Source organism: Tenrec ecaudatus, chromosome 10 (genome assembly GCF_050624435.1).
Source record: "Tenrec ecaudatus isolate mTenEca1 chromosome 10, mTenEca1.hap1, whole genome shotgun sequence".
In the NCBI taxonomy this organism is placed as follows: domain Eukaryota; kingdom Metazoa; phylum Chordata; class Mammalia; order Afrosoricida; family Tenrecidae; genus Tenrec; species Tenrec ecaudatus.
The window spans coordinates 31,076,913-31,098,127 of NC_134539.1; the positions used below are offsets into that span (position 1 = coordinate 31,076,913).

General features: G+C 52.6%; 2 protein-coding genes and 1 non-coding gene across 4 annotated transcripts; 2 read left to right on the forward strand and 1 right to left on the reverse strand.

The window, feature by feature from the left end:
- The first annotated feature begins 3,408 nt into the window (after nucleotides 1–3,408).
- On the forward strand, nucleotides 3,409–7,653 carry SPINK4 (serine peptidase inhibitor Kazal type 4). The gene is made up of 4 exons (XM_075559489.1): nucleotides 3,409–3,845; nucleotides 5,145–5,185; nucleotides 6,348–6,460; nucleotides 7,608–7,653. The coding sequence occupies exons 1-4, from the start codon at nucleotides 3,785–3,787 to the stop codon at nucleotides 7,651–7,653; spliced, it is 261 nt and encodes an 86-aa protein (XP_075415604.1). The 5' UTR covers nucleotides 3,409–3,784.
- Nucleotides 7,654–10,463: 2,810 nt separating this feature from the next.
- On the reverse strand, nucleotides 10,464–20,800 carry BAG1 (BAG cochaperone 1). Of its 2 annotated transcripts, XM_075560025.1 has the most exons (7): nucleotides 20,501–20,800; nucleotides 18,813–18,941; nucleotides 16,572–16,654; nucleotides 14,082–14,195; nucleotides 12,022–12,129; nucleotides 11,179–11,241; nucleotides 10,464–10,725 (listed from the first exon to the last, which is right to left on the reverse strand). In XM_075560025.1, exons 1-7 carry the CDS (start codon nucleotides 20,658–20,660, stop codon nucleotides 10,636–10,638), a joined length of 747 nt encoding a protein of 248 aa, XP_075416140.1. In that variant the 5' UTR covers nucleotides 20,661–20,800; the 3' UTR covers nucleotides 10,464–10,635. The 2 variants fall into 2 exon arrangements, with proteins under 2 accessions (XP_075416140.1, XP_075416141.1); XM_075560026.1 differs by lacking the exon at nucleotides 14,082–14,195.
- On the forward strand, nucleotides 17,291–17,393 carry LOC142460448 (U6 spliceosomal RNA). The gene has a single exon (XR_012786649.1). It is a non-coding gene; the product is annotated as a U6 spliceosomal RNA (small nuclear RNA).
- Nucleotides 20,801–21,215: the final 415 nt, after the last annotated feature.

Genomic DNA, 21,215 nt, shown 5'->3' on the forward strand with positions numbered 1-21,215 from the left:
CAGGGGCATACAAGGGTCAGCTGCCTCCCATTCACAGCCCTTTCCCCAACGCTGTCAGCAATTCTGTCCTTGGACCCACTGTTCTCTGCCCCTTCGGCATCTGTCCTTCAGCACTGACTGAGCACTTGCTGTAGGCCAGGCTCAGGGCTGGGCCCTGGGGAGACAGAGATAAACGAAGCCTTGTCCCCATCCGCATGGAGCCTCCAGCATAGTCACCACAGCAGACAAGCAAATGCCACCCAGTAAGCGTCCTAGTAGGTAGCAGACTCTGCCCGGGAAGCAGATGTGCAGCAGGAGCGGGGCCCGGGGGCAGTGGGCACTGGTGAGGGCGGTGAGGGAAGGTTCCGAAAAGCGGGAGGTTTGACTTGTTCTTCCAGGAGAGCGGGATGGAGATGGAGAAGGGAGACCAGCATTGCAAGCAGAGCAAATGAACTGGGCACACTGTGGGTTCGGCAGGGCAAAGGGGAAGTGGTGAAGAGAAGTGGGGATCAGGTGCGGAAGGGTCTTGGGCCCTTCTCGGTTGTCACTGGGCACTACTTCAGCCTTTGGTGCAGGGGTGACGGCCCATTTTGCATGTTAGGATGCTCACCTGGCCACTGGGTGCAGAGTGGTTTGGAATGCCACACTGGGGGCAGAAGGCAGGAGACTCTTGGCGTTGTCAGGCCAGAAGGAATGGCGTCAGGTCCAGGGGCAGGTGGAGATACAGTGATGGATTCATAAGCAGACTCCCTCCACTCTGTGGAGAGGCAGCCAGACCCAGTACTCAGCTCCCAGGAGCCCACTGCTGGAAGGTGCAGGGACATGGAGCCAAGGAGCAGAGCTCAAGGGCTGGCTCCCGCTGACCGTGACAGCCCCAGCTCACGGTCACTGACTTCACCAGAGCCCAAGCTGTCCTGTTTCTCCAGTACGCTAAGCTCTTCCGGCTTCAGGACCCTCACACGCCGTTACTCACTCTACAATGCTGTTCCACTCTGTTACGACCCCCTCCCACACCCTCATCCCTTGGTCTTCTCAGATCTTCCATACTGATAAGTCAGAGGTCAGGCTGGGGTCTTCTCCTAGCACTGTGTGGGTTTCGTTTGTGGGACTTAGCCCAATAGTAAGGATCCAGTTCTGCCACTTGTTTAGGCCCATTCACCCCACTTAGGCACAAGCTCCTTGAAGGCAGACCACTCACTGCCTGGCTCACTTCCTGCCTGGCTCACTTCCTGCCTGGCTCACTTCCTGCCTGGCTCACTTCCTGCCTGGCTCACTTCCTGCCATGGCCAAGCACTTGGCCTTTCGCTCCTCCTCAGACACTTGTACAATGGCTGACTTGGGTGCATTTTGACATTCACAGTGTGGTGTCTACGAGTAGTTGAGTGGAGTCAGGCTCACCCTTCGGTGGGACAACTGTTAGGAAGCAGAGCAGGACAGCAGGTCTCAGCAGCGCAGCTGACCCGGTGACCTCACTCTGGACTGCAACGGACCCAGAGTTCCGCTTTCCTGTAGCAGCCACTCCTGCCACATTGACAGAGATCTAAGAGGTCCCACATATGGGAGGTGACAAGTCCCTTTTCTCCCATTTGCCCTCTCTCATTATAGCCCAGGATTCTGATGGGCAGTCCTGGCATGTCACCATCTACAAGACAGGTACAGGGCCCCAACTATCATGATCCGAATTCTACCTTGCAAGTCTGGATAGAGCAGAGGATGTACACTGGTGCAGATAGGAGCTGGAGGCACAGAGAATCCAGGGCAGATGATTCCTTCAGGACCAGGGGTGTGAGGGGCAATACTGGGAGGGTAGAGGGAGAGTGGGTTGGAAAGAGGGAACCGATTACAAGGGTATACATGTGACCTCCTCCCGGGGGACGGACAACAGAAAAGGGGGTAAAAGGAGACGTTGGATAGAGCAAGATATGACAAAATAATTTATAAATTATCAAGGGCTCATGAGGGAGGGGGGAACGGGGAGGGAAGGGAAAAAAGATGACCTGATGCAAAGGGCTTAAGTGGAGAGCAAATGCTTTGAAAATGATGAGGGCAAAGAATGTACAGATGTACTTTACACAATGGATGGATGTATGGATTGTGATAAGAGTTGTATAAGTCCCTAATAAAATGTTAAAAAAAAAAAAAAAAAGACAGGGACAGGGTCTGCTCATCCTGAAGGAGCCCACCAGGGGCTCGTGTGGGTGTAAGAGGCCAGCGACAGATATGGCACCCCCCGGAGGCGCCTCAGGAAAGCAAGCCACTTGTGTACGGGTCTCTGTGTTCAATGACCCCCCAGCAATGAAGTTAGTTTAAGTGGTGAGCTTCGTCACTGAGGAGTGGCTTCAGAAGGGTGGGGAGAGGGACTGGCACCCAGATGTCCTAGAAGTTCCCTCCCTTCTTAAAGTGACCATCTTCCGGGAGGATAGGTCACCATTGTCAAATATTTGCTCTGCCTGGTAAAGCAACAAAAGGTCAGATGCCATCTTCCTGAGAATCACCCACGGGCAGTACAGGATCCTGGGGAGATTAGGGCCCTCGGGCCAGGTTAGGTTGTAGATTTGGCCCATGGAGATGACCATGTCTACCTGCCTGGTGTGCCTCAAGAGGCTCTTCTTGAAGCAGAAGTCCCTCTCTTCAACTCCTTGTACTAGTCTAGCAATTTTTCCATGGGATTGAACTCGCCCACAATTAAAAGTGAAGCAGCACTGAGATCTTGATGCAAATGTGTGGTAATGAGGCCAAAACTGAGTAAAACTGGTAATGAGAGTCCTTTTCCGACTCTCTTCAGGGATATTAAATCTGCAGAGTGCGCTGAACTTGCCCATCGAAAGGACAAGAGGTGTACAGATAGGGGAGCCCTGGTGGCGGAGGTGAGGGTTGTGGACCCAAAGGTTAATGGTTCAAACCATCCAGCAACTGGGTGGCCACTCCTGTAGAGTACAGCCTAGAGAGCCCAAGGGGCAGTTCTGCTCTGACACACAGGGTCCCTCTGCGCTGGATGCAAACTCAATAGCACCGAAAAGCAGCCAGCCCCGATCAACTCATCTCTTTTCTTTTCTTGGTAATAATGCACATAAGAAATTATTTGAAAGTAGATAACTGAAAAAAAAAAAGTAGGTAACTGAATCACTCATTGATATATTCCGATTGTCTAAGGGACACGGCTGCAGGAATTGAGGGGACACAAGTTGAGATGTTTCAACAGATTGATGCGGGGCTGACAGCGCTGTCTCATCTACGCCAAGAAACCTAGGAGACAGCTCCCTGGCCGGCCGACTGGAAGACATTCATAGCATGCCCCTTTCAAAGTCCGCAGAAATGATTGGACGCAATCATAACATCACACACCGGAACAGTTCTGCCCACGATCATTCACAAATGGCTGGAGCTGCACATCAGGAGGGAGCGGCCCCAACCGTAAGCCTGATTCAGAAGAGGAAGCAGGAAGAGGGCTATTCTTGCCCACCACCATCAGCTGGATCTTTTGAGAGGTCACAGTTGGCCAGCCTCTTTTCTCCGCCCGTGTTTCAGTTGCTGCCTTTTTTCTTTCTGCTCTGCCTCTGTGATCTCTTCCTATTTCAACTTCCCTCTCCCTGTCCCAGTCCTTCCCCTGGAGCCAGCTTTGACTCACAGGCAGCCAGCAGGCCCCTCCCCCACCTCACCCCGCACAAGCCCTTTCCAGCTGCTGGGGTGATGCTCCCCGCCTTTCCATCTGGCCCCAGATAAGATAAGGTGGGGAATCGCACTATAAACAGGGCCTTCTCCTGCTCTCCGCCCAGTCTCCGGCTAGCACAGGCCCAGAGACAGCATGGCAGTCCGCCTGTGGCTCCTCACCCTGGCTGTGATTGCCCTCCTCGCAGTGGACAAAGGTGAGTGGGTGGCTGGGAAAAGGGTGCACACCAGGTGGGAAAGTTTTGGGCTGGGACTTTGGGGTCAGCTCCTGCATGCCAGTGGTTCTCAACCTAAGGGTTGCAACCCCTTTGGGGAGGGGGGGGGGGCGTCAAACGGCCCTTTCACAGGGGTCACCTAAGACCTTATTTCCAATGGTCTTAGGAACTGAGACACCACTCCTCTGTCTCCAGGTGGGTCTGCCCACCTACGGGGTCACCACATAAGGAACTGAATGAAAGGGTATTAGAAAGGTTGAGGACCATTGTCCTGAGTTACATGTTATGATGCACAAAGACTGAGTGGGTCCTTTGGTGAATTTTGGAAAATGCACACACACATACACGTAACCCAAACCCTATCCAGATACAGAACATTCCCACCACCCGGAAAGTCCCTCACCACCACATGCCCACCCAGAGGCCAACCCCCACCGCTGCTCCGTTTCCATCAGCTTGGCAGAAACAGACCCAACTGGTCTGTAGTCTGGCTTTTGCTGTCGTCGGAGGTATCCGCTGTTTGCGCTTTGTATTGCCGAGTCAGCGGCATGGAGCCATCCGTTTACAAGTCCCCTTTCCTGTTGAATGATGTCTGGACTATTTCCATTAACCAGATCATGCCAACTGCCTACTCAATGCCCATCACCCTCTCGGCAGTGCACCTGGGGCTGCAGGATGCCAGCTGCCTATTCAATGCCCGTCACTCTCTTGGCAGTGCACTTGGGGCTGCAGGACAGCCGGGCGACCCCTCGGCACTGTTCGGAATGAAGCCAAGGGGGCGGGGAGGCTTCATAACAGTCATTGGATGTGGACTGTCAGTGAGGCAGCTGGTCTGAGGGCAATGCCTAGGCGGACTCGGCTGTGAGGCACTAACACGCCCAGACGCGGGGAAACGCCTGCAGGCGGCACGTGGACAGCATCCACTACAGCCACCCTTCCACTCTGTTGCCCAGTGGGGAGAGGGTGGGACTAGCAGCCAGGATGGTACATCCTCACTGCCTGGCGCCTCGTTGTCACGGAGTCAATTGGCATTTTAAATGGATCTGGAAGGCAACGCTGTCATCGGGATCTGATCCATGAGGAAAAGGCTGGATTGGAGTGACCTCCCTCATGCTAGACCTTCTGTCCCTGTTCTCCCAGAGGCCATCATCTGGTGCCCCAGTCTGGTCTCCTGACCTGGAAGTGGCTGAGGCAGGTCCCCGGACAGGGAGCAGTAGGCCCCAGGCCCCGGCCCTGGGACCCAGGGCTAACATAGCCCGTGCTTGCTTCTTTATCTTTCAGATGTGCCAGTGTCGGCAGAAAAGCTTGTTTTCTCGAGGATGGTAAGGCGGGTCCAGCTCTGCCCTCTGCTGCAAAGGTGCTCCCATCAATGCTGGGGAGCGAGCGTTCTCTCTCCACACCTGCCATGCTGCACCGAATGACCTGTGGAACGCCCCAACTGCCCCGCATAGCCCACTTCACCCCCTCACTCTGCACACAAACACCAAGCCGATTCCTCCTGGATCCTGGGTCTGATGGCCCCAGTGATCCCAAGACAGTGGAGCTAGCCTATGTGAGCCTCTCGGCCCCCCAGCAGCCATCTTCCCACCCAGCAGCTTACTCTGTTCCACACGGGTCAAACTCTTCATATGTGCTAGTTCAATTACTAACCCCACATGAGACGAACTCTGTGAACAGCTCTAATTTTCACAGAAGAGGAAACTGAGGCCTACAAAGCAGAAAGAGCTCATCCAAAGTTACACAGCTAGTCAGTGGCACAATGCAGGTGTCTCGCGCACTGCCTCCCCACCCACACCCGTCCCGGCCGAAGCTCCAATCCCAGGCCTGACCTAGCCTGAGACCCATCCAGACTCACTCAGTTCATTCCCAAGCCCCACCCTGTGTCTCCAGCCCTCCCCACACAGAGCAAACAGTCTGCCAGGTCAAGCAGGTCAAAATGAGGCCGGGACCCCTGGGGACCGAGGAGGTGGGTCCTGTCACCCTCGATGGCCCTAGCATACCGGTTCCAGTTAGTCCTAAGGAGTGTGGGAATCTGTTCCCAGGAGCTTGAGGTCACAGACTCGTCACAGGCCCACTTAGACATCTGCACATTCAGGTTCAGCAGACAGGCACACGCTCATATGCTCACCCAGAGACACAGGCACCCGCATGGCCACACACACACAAGCAAACACACCAAGGGGCTGAGTGATCGGGAGCCCTGGTGGAGCAGTGGTTAAATGTTGTCCAGTAGCCACAGATCAGAGGGTCGAACCCCCCAGCTACTCCAAGGGAGTAAGAGGAGGCCATCTGCTGCTGTACAGATTTCGTCTCAGGCACCCTAAGGAGCAGTTCTACTCTGTCCTGTGGGTCCTTAGGAACAGGAAGTGACTTGCTGGCAATGGGTGGGTAAGGCCTGCTTGAATATCCAAGCAGAGTCCCTGGGCTCCTGTCTGGCCTCTCTAAAACCCGGCTGCTCCTGCCTCCCCGCCTTCTCCCCCACAGCCCATCTGTGAGCACATGGCAGAGTCTCCAGCCTGTTCCAAGACATTCAACCCAGTCTGTGGCACCAACGGGGTCACGTATGACAGTGAATGCCAGCTCTGCTTGGCCCGGATGTAAGTCGCCCTCCTCTTCCTCCCCAGCCTGCTTGGGCGGGCCCCACAGGTCTAGAGGGAGTGAGATTCCAGCTGCTTCTCCCCTGAGGAGAGCTCACCAACATTCTGCCCCTGACAAAATGAGCCCAAATGTAATTCCAAGAAGGCCATGGTTCCAAGCAGAGAGCCATGCTGGAGGGCAGCTTGGGGTCAGGGCAGAAACCCCAGGTTCTGTTCCTGGTTCTTGCACCTCTCCAGGCAGCAAGGTTGAGAACTTACTATGTGCTAGGCAGTGAGGGTAACTGAGCCACACAGCATCACTGGCCTCCCGGAGTTGAGTCAGTCAACAGGAAAGCCAGGATGATGGTCAGGCCATGGCAGCAAAGAGAAGTCCGTGCTCAGAAGCAGGTGAGCCGCCTGCTATATAGGAGCAGGGAAGACAAGATTCCCGGAGGAAGAGACACCCGAGTTCAATCTGGAGGAATGAAAAGGAATTAGTCAGGAAAAAAGAAGGCATGAGGAAAGACAATCCAAGTAGAGGCAAGAAGGGTTTGGAAAGGCCTGGAAGAGAAAGTTTGCATTTGAGGATCCATCCCGTGACTCCACTGGAGTAGTTTGGGGGAGATTAGGGAGAGGTGGGAAATGAGTGTAAAAAGGTGAGCAGGGCCAAGACATGATGCCGGTCCATCTAATCATGTTTGGTCTCAGTTTCTTCACCAATAAAACCCTTGCTCACAAAAGAGAAAGAAACCCTTGGAAACTGCACAGTTCTAGCCAGACGGGCAGGAGAACAGAGGGATGCGGTCTTTGGAAAAAGACCATCCTCTTCGTAGTTAGGAGACAGAGTCCCGGGAGAACTGACCGGCTTGTGTGGGGCTGGCTGTGAGCAGGGAGGAGGGAAGGGCAACAGGCTGGTTTCTAGCTGGGCGGCCTGGACAGCTGGTGGTGCCACATGCGGAGCTGGGGGGAAGTAAGGGGTGGAGCCAGTGTGCGGGGTGAAGATGAGTTTGTGAACTGCTGAGCCTCGGGGACAGCCCGGTAGAGATGTGCAATGGCCAACAGCAGGAACAGGCCAGGAGTCCGGGACCAAGGTCCAGGCTAGAGACGGAGAACGAGGGAGTCACAGGTCCCGCGGTGAGTTCTCACCACCGTCTCCCTGTGATCCCAGGAAAACCAAGCAGGACATTCAGATCACGAAGGACGGCAAATGCTGACGTCCACAAAGCCCCGCCCAGCATGAAGAGGCAGGCTGGAGAGACGACATAAAATAAACAAATAAAATATAAAGATGTAAAGCCCAAACCAGCTAAGTGGGCAGTGTCTTTGGAAATTTGGGGAGACATGTGGGGGAGGGATTCCTGCACTACATTCAGTTCCCTGTTCCCCGAGTGCTCCTCAAACTGGTCACATGCCCACACTTAGAGATCCCAAGGGGGTTCTGTCTGTTGGAGAAGCCAGGATTCTAAGAGGTCAGCTTTTGACTTCAAAATGCTGCGCAGTGCCCGTCACCCCACACCTGACCCGTCACCCTGCCAATAGTCTAGGTTTCCTGGTCTGGCTGCAGGCCGAGGGAATGATGGCAACATGCCGAGTTATGGAGGGGTGAGTGCCTGAGGCCCAGCTGCCCGACATTCCCCAAAGTATGTGGGACAACCAGTACCCTGTCAATAAAGGTGCGTCTTCGGCCCATCTCTTTGTTCTGCCACTTTCAACCGGATGTCCCGAGCACATTTAAAGCTGTGACCAGAAAGCCACCTAGAAAGCATTGCCTTAGCAGACAATGTGGGAGACCAGTGTCTCCAGCTCTGTGAAGCTGAAGGAAGTTTGTGGAATTCAGACTCCCTCATTCTCTAGTGGAAGAACTGACCGTGCCCCCGGAAAACGAGTGGCTGAGAAGGTGTTCTCTCCCTGCTCCCCAGCAGAGGCCTGGGATGAACCATTCTGTGCGGTAGGTCCTTGAGCCAGGCCCCAGCACTAGCCTGCCCATCTGCCCAGCAGCCCCGGCCCCAGGCTCTCTTCTTCCCACCCTTACATAAGACAATAGCTGTCACGCTGTACATTCCAGCACTGACCAGGTGCATCCACGGCAAGTCCACTACCGATCTGTGGTCAACCCGCGTTCACTCTCCAAATATCTACAGAGCCCCCCTCCCAGAATCTGCCTACCTCCGAGGTTATAATCTGATTAAAGAACTGATACAGATAAAGAATTTACAATGGTTGTCCGGCACACAGCAGCTTCTCCTTAAATGTGGCCCAAGGCGACACAGCTACCACAGTGGAACCTGTAAAAGCTGGAACTCGTGTCAGGTGGAAACTGGTCCGAAAAGGAAAACTCCACTGTTTCCCTTGGGAGACCCGGAAGAACAAGGCCATTCCGTTGAATTCCAGCTCTCTCAGATTTCACAGGATATAAGAACAGAGGGGTTCTGAGCCACTGATTAAAGTTGGGCTGGGCTGCACCCTGAGCCTTACCTACCTGCCCATCCCTGCCACACGCATTAGTCCCTCTGGGCTAGAGTCCTGGGGCATCGTGGAAGCCTCATTGCAGCACAAGGGGGGGCCTCAGGGGCCTGTAAGGGGCCCTCCTGGCCCCAGGCTGCAGGACGGCTGGCACTCCAGGCTTTATTAAACACCACCTAGGTTCCAACTAGGGCCACAGGCAGCTTTTCTCTTATACCTCATCAAAAGAGGAGAAGAGAGTTTATACACTCTTCTCCTGGTGGATGGATATGCCAGTGAGTTATGTTGTTTTTAAATAACACCAGGGACAAAGGCCACCAAGTGGACAGGAACAGCCTTGAAGGAAATCCTCAGGGCCTCCTCTTCTCAGAAGGGCACAAAGGTCAACAGAAATGTCTTTGAAGACCAAAAAAAAAAATCATAGCATTGTGAATGAGGGGGAGTGCAGAGTGGGGACCCAGGGCCCATCTGGGGCAAATTGGGGGGAGGTGATGAATCAGTCAGGGTGCAGTGTAGCAACGATGAAATACACCATTTTCCTCTAGTTCTTAAATGCTTCCTCCCCCCACTATCATGATCCCAATTCTACCTTACATATCCGGCTGGATCAGAGGATGTTCACTGGCACACATAGGAACTGAAAATATAGGGAATCCAGGACAGATGAACCCCTCAGGACCAGTGGTGAGAGTGGTGATATTGGGAGGATAGAGGGAAGGTGAGGGAGAAAGGGGGAACAGATGACAAGGTCTACATATAACCTCCTCCCTGGAGGATGGACAGCGGAGAAGTGGGTGAGGGAGATGTCGGACAGTGTAAGATATGACAAAATAATAAAATATGAAGGGTTCAGGGGGGAGGGAGGAGGGATGGGAAAATGAGGAGCTGATACCAAGGGCTCAAGTAGAAAGCAGGTGTTTTGAGAATGATGATGGCAACATGTATGAATGTGCTGGATACAAATGATGTATGTACAGAATGTGAAAAGAATTATAAGCCCCTAATAAAATGATTTATAAATAAATATCCAGAAAAGGGGGTGGGGGGAATGTCTTTGAAGGAAGTACATTCACCCGAGTTTACAGAGAGCTTCCCCTTCTAATTGCCTCCCCTCTCTACACTTCCTCTCCCACAGTTCTGGCCTGACTTGAAGCAGAGACTAAATCAACACGGGGTTCTAAGGTTCTGGAGCTGTGCTAGGGGACCAGAAGTCCACGCATCACGCAGGGTCACTGAGGGACGAGGGCATGGGGTGGGAACTAACCACTCAGCCAGTGTCTGGGAAGCAGGTCATAATGAGGGATATTTGATCTACACCTGTTCCGGGCCATTCCCGACGACACAATCTCCTGGGATGTGCCTCTCTGTGCCGAGAGGGTCACAGGGGCAAAGCACCCAGATGTCTCTGAAGACCAGGTGGCCTTCAAGCATGAGCTATCTCAGGTAGGACAAATGAGAGAGGCTCAGCCCGAAGTAAGCACCCAGAGGTGGAAAGCTGGGCAGGAGACCTTGCTTCCAGAGAGCCCATGGGAACAGAATGGGCAGAGACAGGGACTCTACATGAGTTTGCAAAGACAAGACTTCTTCATTGAGAACAGGTCTAGGAGTAAGAAAACTGGCAGTTGGTCAATTATTCCCAGCAGCCCAGGAGGAAGCCAGTGACTTCCATTCTGGAGATGGCAGAGCAGGTGGCATGCTGTTTTTCGGGGCAGCGCAGCCCCCGCCGCCCCACCTCACTCCGCCAGGGCCAAGTTTGTGGACTGCAGCTGCTCCATCTCTTGGCCGATGTTCTGTTCCACCGTGTCACACTCGGCCAGGAACTCCTAAAACAGGAAATGCTGGGCAGTGAGGGCCAGCCAACCTCTGCCCCCGTGAAGCCATTCTGGGAAGCCCAAGGGTGACTGACTTCACAGGCAGTGAGTGCAGAGACAGAGATGGGCGCCTGGCCTGAGCTTCAGAAGCAGAGGGTGATGGAGGGGAACTTGGGCCCAGGGCTCTGACTACAACTGCCCAACCTCGGAGGGCACGCATACCTGGTAATCCACATGGGGGGCCTCCAGGAATGGGGTAGCGTGGCTGCCCTACCTACCCATCAGCCATCTTCCTCCCTACTTCGTTTAAGTGCCAATGTAACTATAGGGCCACAGGTGAGGCTCTTCTCTGATGTTTTGGGCTCGAGCTGAGAAATAAGCCACCGCCGACAGAAAAGCCCTGCCTTCATGCACTGCCACCCCCACTGCCCATCACACGTTGTCACACTCTGCCACACGACTCACCTGAACCTTTGTCACCAAGCCTTTCCTTTTCAGTCGACTCTCTTTGAAATTTTCTGGCAGAATCTACGGAGGAAGCAAGTCAACATGTAGACTCCACAGTGACAGGGGCGTGTGGGTGCTCAGGAAGCTTCGTCTGCTTCTGGACCCTGCAACCGCGCTGCTTCTGGCTCTCATCTCTATACAGGCTCCCTTTATTCCCAGTCTCTGGCACATACACACTGGCCTTGTGACCTGGGACTTAGCGGTTTCCCTGTTTTCTGAGTAGGAAGACCCTGCTCTGGCCAGACCATGAGCTCACCAGGGCAGGATAAGTGCCTTCTGCTGCTTCCTTAACCCACTCCATGCCGCCTGGAATCCTGAGCACAGAGTTCACCATCATGAATGGGGCATCAGGCTAGAGCTGTCACTGCCATAGCATGGGGCCGGGGTCACACAACATGCATACACGGTTGAGTCTGTCTGACTGCAGTCTGTGCAGGTGAGAAAAAACTGAGTCTGTCTGACTGCAGTCTGTGCAGGTGAGAAGCTTAGCTAGAAGACCAGTCACCTGGATATCAGGAAAAGGGAAGCCTAGGGTTTCTCTGATCCCAAGATCAGCCTGTACCCCGTGGGTCCCAGCTTCGTGATGGTTACCGATACTTTAACACATCAATGTAAACGGGCAAAGCCCCATGGTGGTAGAATTGTGAGTGTCCTGGTGTTACCACATATCCACCCAGGACCTAGCTCAGTGTCCAGCACACAAGTGGATGCTCAGGTTGATAATGTCTCTCAGGCCAGAGGAGTACGTGCCTGACAGAGCGAGACCAGCGGAGAGAGAACACTAGATTCTTCTTGACTTACCAACGTGTCAATCTCCTCTAAGATCTTCATAAAATGCTCGATGGTTGCCTTCACTCTCCTATCAAGTTTGCAAAGTGCTTCAGCCTGCAAATCCTTGGCCAGAAAACCCTAGGGAGGAAGAAGGCATCATCCAATGTGCTCCCTGGGGCTGATGGGAATCCGGCCCCCAAGGCAGGGAAGCTGACGAAGCTGCCACATCAGGGGACAAGGTCAGACTTCAGAACTTATCTCTTGGAAAAACGGGATGGACAGGCCTGGGCCGCACCGTGAGCTCACGGCCTCGCTGCACCCCCGTGGCCCACAGGACGACGCCCTCAGTCCCAGGTGGTGACCCACACCTAAGCAGCTGGGATGGGAGCACAGGTGTGGGAGTCTGCTCGGTCTGTCTGCAGCCGGGCTGTGCCTCATGGAGATTCTGAGGGTCACACCGCTGGGAGGTCACTGTGAGAACAAGAGGGCAGACGACCACAACGCCCGATGCAGTAGTTAGCAGGAGTCACACTAACCAAAGGCAGCCCTCATGACAGTGGCCATCCACAGCACAACTGGCGTCTCGCTGCCTGGAGCAACAGAGGGAGGGAATAGGGGACGGGAGGAGAAAGGGAAGGTGTGGCTAGTTGCCTCCTTTGCTCTGAGATGCTGCCTCGCTACGATTCCTGAACATTTTAACCAAAGAGTCTATGGAAGAATTCTGGTCAAAAGGGAGAGAAAATGCAGAACAGAGTTTCAAATTCTCACAGACTAGAGACTTTCTGGAGCCATGGACATTAGGTGATGAAGAACGATGAAATGATCAGGTAAAACATGGTACGGTCCTATCTGAGTAAATACTACTCTGCAAGCTTTTTTTTTGGGGGGGGGGAGGGGGGGCTTTTTTTTGGACCTAGGAAATTATCATCCAATGATATCCAATCCAAATCCAATTGCTATCCAATAAAAGAATGATTCACAATGTGTACACATGATCAATGTAATTTTCTTTCTTTTTAAAATTTTTTATTTATTTTTTCTTTCTTTTTTTAAAGATGGAAAATGTGCTCTAGGCTTTAACAGTAGCTCTTTGAGTTGAGGCCCTACAGGTCATTTTTATTTTCCACATTTGTGCCTATCTCTAAAACGTGTGTGTGATCAATACATACCACCTTTGTAATTAAAACACATCCACAGAATGAGAAAGAGAAAACACAGATGGTCTTAAACAGCTCCCAGTCCTCACAAGGCTTCAGCATTTTGTCTCTAATACAAGGGATTGGAAAAGGGTGATCAGCTCTCTGACTAAGCTCACCCTCACTTCGGACAGTCTACGAATTTACAAATGTGCCACACACACACACACACACACCACCAAACTCACTGTCATCCAGTCGACGCTGACTCACAGTGACCCTGTAGGACAAGGTAGAACTGCCCCTGTGACTTCCCAAGACGGGAACATTTTTTTAATTAATCATTTAATTGATGCTCTTACCGATAGCCTATCATTCCACAGTTCAATCATATCAAGCACTGTTGTACAATTGCTGCCACTGTCACTTTCAAAATGTTTTCTTTCTTCTTGAACCCCTGATATCAGCTCCCGTTTCTTCCCTTCCTCCCCTAAGACTGTGATCTCTATATGGACAGCAAGCCCTGCTGATGGTTTCAAAATGTGGACCTTATGGCTAGCAGTCCAAGGAGAACCACTAGGCCACCAGAACCAGGCCTTGCTAAATGCACTCAGTGGGACTGAGGGAAGTCATGCCCCAGCACAGCAGGCGCTCTCCTGTGAGCACCATGGGCACCACCTGGGCAGCAGCAACACATACAGACCAGGTTCGGGCTACATCAGTAAGTCTCACAAGCAAGCCTAAGAGCAAGAAGGTGCCACCTGTCTTTCTTTCACAAATGAGGAACTTGCCCAAAGCAATATTTGAGAGGGTGGCGCCAGGAACTGAGGCCACAAGGTCTGGGTGTACACCTTTGAACACAAAGCCTGCCTTCGTACATGTCACACGGCACAGACCCAAAGTCCTTAAGGTACTCAGAGCAGATGGAAGGTCAAAGGCCACGAGCAGAGTTACCTGCTGGATTCCAGCAAAATCTTTACTCAACTCTTCCAGGTGGCCAGCTATCTTCTCTACAGCTTTCTCCAAAGCTTTCAACTTCTTTAATTCAGCTTCTTCCTCTGGGCTGTTCTGAAATGTTTAAGTGTAAAATGAAGTCAGTAATCACCGAGACCAGCGGATGTTTTCAGGGGTTGGGGGGTAAAATCTGATCGCACTTGAGCCCACCCGCTCTCCGACAAAGAAGAGTCTCAAACCCGCTGCTCTTTGGAAAGGCAAGCCTGAGGCAACACAGCAAGGCGTTCCACCCAGAAAGCTCCAGACGAGAGAAGGTCCAGGTAAACACGCTGGTGAGCGCCTGAGAGTGCGCTCTAGCATGGAGCCAGCCCAAGGACCAGATTCGGCCTCCACCCGGGGCTGACCACCAATGGCCAGACTGACGCTTGGAGGGTGAACAAATTGCAGTGAACCCCTTTGAGGAGTCCAGTCGACTGAGATGGTAGAAGTCTACGCTGCCTTTAAATAGAATCCTGGCATGTCACCCTCCAACAGAGCTCTCCAATTTAACCTGCCAACAAGGACAGGCCCTCATATCAAGCTCTCCCTACAAGCCAGGCTGCTATTCACGCTCACCGTCCGTGGACCATGAGGCTGTTTGTTGCGCACACAGAATCAGGGCGCATTCCATGGTGTAAAATCAGGAACGGTGTGCAACAGGGTTGGGTCCTGTTACCACTTGTTCAATCTGCATGCTGAGCAAATAATCTGAAAAGCTGGGCTACGTGAAGACCAGCAGGGCACCAGGATGGGGGGAAGGCCTAGTAACAGCCTGCCGTATGCAAATGCGCAACCTGGCGCGCCCAAAGGGAGCCCTTGAAGCTCGTGCTGATGAAGATCGAGGATGGCAGCGTTCAGTACGGATCCCGACTCGATGTGAAGAAAACCAAAGTCCCGACAACTGCACCAACAGCCAGCACCATAATAAACAGAGACGAGATGGGTGTTCTCAAACGGTTTCATTTTACTTGGATCCACCATCAACATTCACGGGCGTAGCAGTCAAGAAATCAAACGTCTTGCAGAGGACAAATCTGCTGCACACAAGCTCTGTAAAGTGTTTGAAGACTAAAGCGCTGGTATTTTCAGTTACCTTAAATCCCTGTGTAAGCTGGATAATTAATAAGAATAGATGCACCTGAAGGAGGGTGCTCGCGAAGAAAACACTCTGCCAACAGAACAAGCCACGTGTCCTGGAAGAATACAGCCAAGTTGTTCCTTAGAACCAGACTTCATTCTGGGCACTCTGGGCATGTTGCCAGGCGAGACCAGTCCCTGGAGAGGCCAAGAAGCTCCTCAGTGAGATGGACTGACACAGTGGCTGCAAGAATGGGCTCGAACAGAACCACCGTGAGGACAGAGCAGGTCCGGCAGGGTTTTGTTCTGTGGTACACAGGCTCGGAACTGATTGACTGACTCAACAGCACCTAGCACGATGCCAGGCACTCTCCTAAACACTTTGCCTGTATTTTTAAAAGCCCGGCCACATGTTCTGAGGGACTATGTTATAGATAATGTAGTAAAGTTACATAAGGGACAGACTTTTGAGAGTTGAATTCAACTGGCATCCACATACCCAAAGAGGGCTCCAACTGAGAGACTTACAGCTTCCTCAAACTCAATCCTTGAGCTCTGCCCATTGTCCATTAGCATCCTGTGACCTTTAAGCAAAAATAGTTCCCCTTCTCGCCCCTAGATAGACCGCAGCCAGGGCCACGCGCTGCTGCTTTATCACACTATGTCACGCTGTTCACTCCTCGCCAGGGCCGAGGCCCGTCTCACTCCCCTGGTGATTCCAAACCTGAACTCAATTTTCTTTGCTCTCCCGCGGCTGATCTCGGCCCTTTCTCCACGGAGCACCAACCAGTGCCCTCAAAATAGGGCCCCCCTCATATGACCAACAATCTCGGCGTGTCACAATGCAGGGCTGACCCCCCACCCCCACCCTGCCCTTTCCACCACCTCAGGGGCCTTCAGCTGTCACCAAAGGCCCTCGTTCAATGTTGGCTTTGCTCATCTTCAATTCTTTAGTCTAACTCTTTCCTTCTAGCCACAGAGGGTCCCCCCCCTCACCAGATGAGGCAGAAAGGGGGAGCAAGGTTCTTGAAAGATACCCAGGGCACTTCTTTGGAACATCTCTAGGTTTGCTTTAATAAAAGCTCCTTCGCCAGTCCCACTGTAAATGAGCAAGCCCTGGCTCCAGCACCGGTTTTGCTTTTACCAGATTGAGTTTCCACCACCAAGCCAACAGACCCTTTAGAGCGCGCGCCTCCGCGCCTCCTCCTCAGGGCGATGGCCTCGCCAACAGGACTGGAAGCATGGGCCAGCAGGTAGAAGAAAAAGAAAACCAGGCTCGACACATGCATCTCACCAGAGCTTCATCGACGCAGAATGCGGATTCCCAGCTGGGTCTTTTGAAGAGAACCGTGTAGGAGACCATGGCCATTTTACCTTTTTTCCAATTAGCATGACCCGGCAACCATTGTGTATCCCAAGTGCTGACAAAGGTTGTTCCATTTCCTTCAGGGATTTTCCTGCAGGAAGAAGCAAGGTGCGCTGAGCTGGGACCGGTGTCCAGTCAACACTGAGATCAACCTCAGACAAATGCGTTCACTACTAACTAAGGGGATGATACATTGATAACGCTGTCTTGACCCTGGGATGTCACGTGTACGTATTTCTCCCAAACCAGTGGTTCTCAACGTTCCTAAGGCCGCGACCCTTTAATGCCGTTCCTCATGTGGTGGTGACCCCCCAACAATAAAATTATTTTCGTTGCTACTTCATCACTGTCATTTTGCTACTTTAATGCTTCAGGCAACCCCTGTGAAAGGGTCGTTTGACCCCCAAAGGGTCGCAACCCACAGGTTGAGAACCGCCGTTCTAAGCAGATCACCAGATGTGAGCCTACACAAGAACTATTTAAGCACATTTCAGGCAATCTTTCTTATTATTGTGAGAAATGGAATGTATTACTGGCTCAATAAACTGACTCACGGAAACAAGCCAATATTCAGGAGCAGGGGACTACCATTCACTAAGATGCAAGTACACAGCAAGGCACTTTGCACTCAGTAAAGCTCATTTCCCCCTGGCAACCGCAATGCCCTGGTTAACAGAGAAGCACCAGTTTTACTTTTAAAACGCTACAAAAACTCTATAATCCACGCTTGCTTTGACAGCACGTAAGCTAGTCTCAGAACAATATAGAGAAGTTTCAAACGGCTCATGAGCAAGGATGACACGGAAACTTGTGAAATACTCCAAATTTCTAAATTACACACAAGAAACATGTTAAGTGGGCAAACGGTTCATTACCTATGTTTACAATAAAAACATGACATATAAGACATGGAAAAATAATAATAATTTATAAATTATCAAGGGATCATGGGGGGCAGCGGCGAGGGAGAGGGAAAATGAGGAGCTGATACCAAGGACTTAAGTGGAGAGCAAATATTTTGAGAAAGATGAGGGCAACGAATGTACAAATGTGCTTGACCTAATTGATGTATGTATGGATTGTCATAAGAGTTGTATGAGCCCCCAATAAAATGACTAAAAACAACAACAACAACAACATATGACACAGATGTCACCACCCCCACCCCCAACAAAAACCTTTTAAGTACCCATGTGAACAAAATCCACCTTGCAGAGCTAAGTCACACACACCCCAGCGGAGAAATATGCTGACCTTGTGGAACACCCATTTTAAACGGAAGAGACAGAGAAAAGCAAAAATTTACTGGTCCCTCCAAAATAAGGGGGAACCAGTTTGGCCAATAATTTATGGGCATAAAATCTGAAAGTGGGCGGGGCAACAACACTCAGTGGCTAAGAAGATGAGTGACTCATTAAGGCATCGAAGAATAAAGTTCTACAAAGAACAGAAACTTCTATAGTCCACCTGGTCCCAATTCTGTCAAGAAAACAGACTAAAGAGAAGTATGAGTAGAGAGAGACACACCATATCTAAGAGATTTAATCTAGGGGAACTGTCTCTACTGTGTGCTTTCCTCTTTCGAAACAGGGCCTTATAATCAGGTAAGGATGATTCTCGCCAGCAGGTGGGCCCTAAAGCTTACTCTGAAGTATAAAGAACACTTCCTAACACCAATCCTTTCTAATGACTGGCACCAAACAGAACTAATCTGTCCCTTCCAAAGAGGGGAACCCCCAAAGGAGTGAGAAGGCAGCCAAGGTAGGACTCGGGGTCTGGCAGTGATTAGCACCTTGACTGGGCCTGCCACCTCCAGGCCTCTCTGGTGCACCGCCTTCTCTGGGCTGGGCACTGGGAAACATCCAGGTATCTTGGCCCATGAAGTTTATTATTCTAGCAGCTGTTAAGCACCTAAGACAAAAAAAATTATTTAATCGCTATCTCAATACATCTTATACAAATGTGGTTGAGGGTGTCATGCAACCATCTAATGGGAACAGGACAAAAGCCTAGTTAGGGAGGGCTGCCTGTGGACTTGACCAAAAATAGTGAGAGGTCGGCCAAAATCGTGTGGCTTCCGTGCTTACCAAGTCCCTGGTAAGTAGTCGTTGAAAGAATTAATAAATGAGTGAGTGTGAATAATGTGTCCCCACTGGAAAAGTGGTAGAGTTACCATTGAGTGAGGCTGAGAGGTTTTTAGAACTGCCCTTGAGCCACAAAGGCTCAAAGCTAGAAGAAGACATGCCTACCCTTGAATATGAGTTTCTGACAAGGCCGCAGGACCCCTGTAGCCTCTTCAACAACCTGGGCCAGATCTTGCACGATGGGCTCTTGGGCACCCTGCTGTGGGGTTACATGAATGTCGTACTTCTCATTGCCTGGGGAGAAAGAAAAGCATTGGGTGATGAGAGTGAGTTCACTTAAACCAATATAAAGAACAAACTCACTGCCCACAAGTCAATTTCAACTCAGTGATCCTCTGGGACAGGGTGGCACTGACCTGTGGGCTCCTGAGGCTGTCAATCTTGCCAGAAGTAGACAGCCTCGTCTTTCTCCCACTGAGAGGCTGGTGGTTTTAAACTGCTGACCTCAAGAACAGCACCCCAACTCGCACCCCACTGTGCCACCAGGGCTCCGAAACCAGCAAAGGCAGATCTGTTAGGCCTCTTAGGCCCCCTACTATGACGAGCCTGTTTCTATCTGCCCAGTGCTCCTTTGGGAGCCTGCACAAGGATTTTGGTTTCCTTGATAAAGTTCTGACGAGTCCAACTCATGGAGACCCCCCTGAGGTGTAGAGTAGAACTGTGTCCCGTAGAGTTTTCAATGGTTGATGTCCCGCCCCCACCCCCTACCCCAGTAATTGCCAGACCTTTTTTCTGAGGCACTTCTGGGTAGACTCAAACCTTCAACCTTTCAAATAGCGGAGTGCATTACCACCATCCACAGGCTTACTATTATTATTGCTGCAACTAACAATAACAATATTAATAACAAACATTGAGCACTTAACAAATACATCAAAAACAAAACTCAAAAATGCCTCGTAGGGTTTCCATGCCCATCAGCAAAGTGCCCTATCCCAAGAAGCTGCTGGTGGGTTTGACTGCCAACAGTCCAGTTAGCAGCCCAGCACTCGATCCCTGCGGTACTAGGGCTCCTTATGGAATGCAGAAAGGGTTTTAAGAAGATCATTTCAGGAATTGCCTTCTTTTATCTACTTTCGGGTCAGTTAAGGACTTGCCTGGGGAGAGAGACCTGCATAGCACCGGGAAGAGTCAGAACTGTGACTGCAGGGCCCATTCCACAGCCCAAGCGTTTGATCACGAGCCATCCTGCCAAAAGATTGCCCTGTCCCTGGGCTCAACTGCTCTCACCTTCTTCGAAGCACTGGCTCTCCCACTGGGCACACCTGGTGCACGGTTAGTGCTCAGAAAATACGTGCAGGAAGAACCCCCGACAGCATGCTCTTTGGAATGCAAGTATCATCACTTTCCCAGGCACTGGCCTGGGTCCGGTGCATTGCGCCGGCCTCGAGCCCAGGAGAGGATGGGTAGCATCCTAGTTCACAAGAAGACAGACACCGCTCAGTCACTGTGCTAGAACCCTGGCCTCGTGATTCGGACCCTGGGTGGCCCCGATGAAAAGGAACCGCCTGGGCTCAGAGCGAAGTGACACCTGGCAGTCATGCACAACATTATCAAATACAAGCCGGGCAAGGCACACATCAACACACAGCTAAGCCCCCAAGGGGCGGCAAAGCCACACTCCAACACGCGGCCGGAGGCAGGCTACAAACAGCCACATGCAGACCCAAGACATGGGCAAAAGCCAGCCACGCCGGCACGGCCAAGAGCCCACACTTCCGGAAGCCAGGGCAAACCAAGGGCACATGCTCCCACGGGCTCAGGGCCCGGCCCGGCGCCCACCCGGCACTTACTGTGGGTGACAGTCAGGCTGAGCCCGGTCGCCGCCATTTCCTCGCTGGGGGCCACGTCCTCGCTCTCGGTCACCTCGCTCCCGGCGGCCTCCTCTTTCTGGGCCGTCTCTTCGTTCTTGGCGATCTCCTCGCTCGGGGCCACCTCCTTGCTCTGGGCCATGTCCTCGCTCCTGGCCTTGCGGGGATGTGATTTCTTCTTCACCCGCGGCTTGCGAGCGCCGGCGGCGGAGCCCCTGGTGGACCGGTCATGTCCGCTGGTCTTGCTGCGCACGGATCGACGCTGAGACCGGGGAGACTTGCGACCGGCCGGAGTCTCGACCTGGCACGGCTCCCGGGCTGGCCGAAGGGCGCGCCGCCGGGGCCCCGGCCGCTCCCCGTGGCCTCGCGGTCTCCGCGCGCTGCCGCGCTCCGCCAGGCCCGCGTTTCTCCACCGCCGAGCGGCGGGAGCTGAGCGCCGCGACTTTGTGCGCTGCCGGGTGGCTTCCCGGCCCCGCCCCGGCCTGCTGGCCACGCCCCTCGGGGCCAGCCCCCTCCGGCCCCGCCCAATTCAGCTAAGGCAACACCCAGGCCCCACCCACTCAGACTGAAGCCCCTCCTCGCTCGTATGAAGCCCCGCCCCTTCCGGGCCCCGTGGCCCCGCCTCCCGCTGACTCCCTTGCTCCCTCCAGAACTCCATCCCCGGAAGGCGGAGCTGAAAACCCGGAAAAAAGGATCG